The following is a 1001-nucleotide window of genomic DNA, read 5'->3' as shown; positions in this document are numbered from 1 at the left end:
GTCAAGTTTATGAAAAAGAAAAATTTCTAACGACTCTATCGCGAGGTTTGAATTAAATTTCAGTAAGAAGAATTCTGCCGAAGAATATGTTAAACACCAATTTTGAAGAAAGCAAGATTTAAAAGAAGAGAGAAAAAAAAATGCGAGGTTATAATAATGACACCGAATACGTTTAACAACTTGTAAATATTACAAATTTTGAAATATCTCTGGTAAGGGCGTTCACGAAGAAGCACAACACATCTTTAATAATTTGAATCAGCACCTTACATATCTAAGTCCATATTTCACATGCAAATGTATATGGCCTATATACCCTCACAAAAATACACACAAATACACACAGACAGACATAAAATTATAAATATATCAACAAACGAACGATGATAAACTCGATCAAACAAACTAACTAACAACAAATTTTCAGAAAAAAAAAATATTGTCATTAAAAATAGTACAAAGCAGAGGTCCAGAAAGTACAATGTATTGAGTACAGTCCAGTCCAGAACCTAACGGGTCTGAAAAGTACAATTTCACGAGTACAGGTGATTCGGTCTTCGGTTTTTACATACAGTACTTTACCTATACATAGATAGTTCACCTTGGCTAGTGTGACGTATATGTACACGTCATTGTCAAAGTTTAGTAAGTTCGGGTTTTTTTTAGTATAAATTTATCACCTAAGCCAGGCTGCATTTTTCGTTTTGAATTTTTTTAGAATTCAAAAATAGAGAAACTAGTTAAAACAAAAATAATTGTAAATGTTTACTTGCATTCATAACGTAAGTGCTTCAAGTCATGTCACATTGTATCTTCCTGCCTCTCTCTCTCTCTTTCTCTATCTCTCTCTCTCTCTCTCTCTCTCTCTTTCTCCCTCTTTCTCTTTCTCAAACATAGACATAAACTTAGAAGGAGTTTGATGTTGAAATATATATATATATATATATATATATATATATATATATATATATATATATATATATATATATATATATATATAG

At 30.1% G+C, this 1001-nt stretch overlaps 1 protein-coding gene across 1 annotated transcript in view; it reads right to left on the bottom strand.

Annotated features, from left to right (window-relative positions):
* Positions 1-445: 445 nt before the first annotated feature.
* HELRODRAFT_195148 (hypothetical protein) overlaps positions 446-1001 on the bottom strand; it is a gene marked incomplete at its 3' end in the record, with an annotated part of 3275 nt that continues 2719 nt past the window's right edge. Inside the window, exon 5 of the mRNA XM_009014949.1 lies at positions 446-606. Coding sequence (XP_009013197.1) covers positions 446-606 — 161 coding nt within the window. The remainder of the gene's footprint in view (positions 607-1001) is intronic.

This window comes from Helobdella robusta (genome assembly GCF_000326865.2).
Source record: "Helobdella robusta unplaced genomic scaffold HELROscaffold_1433, whole genome shotgun sequence".
Taxonomy (NCBI): Eukaryota; Metazoa; Annelida; class Clitellata; order Rhynchobdellida; family Glossiphoniidae; genus Helobdella; species Helobdella robusta.
Note: the sequence above shows the minus strand (reverse complement) of the source record. Positions and strands in the feature narration are given on the sequence as shown.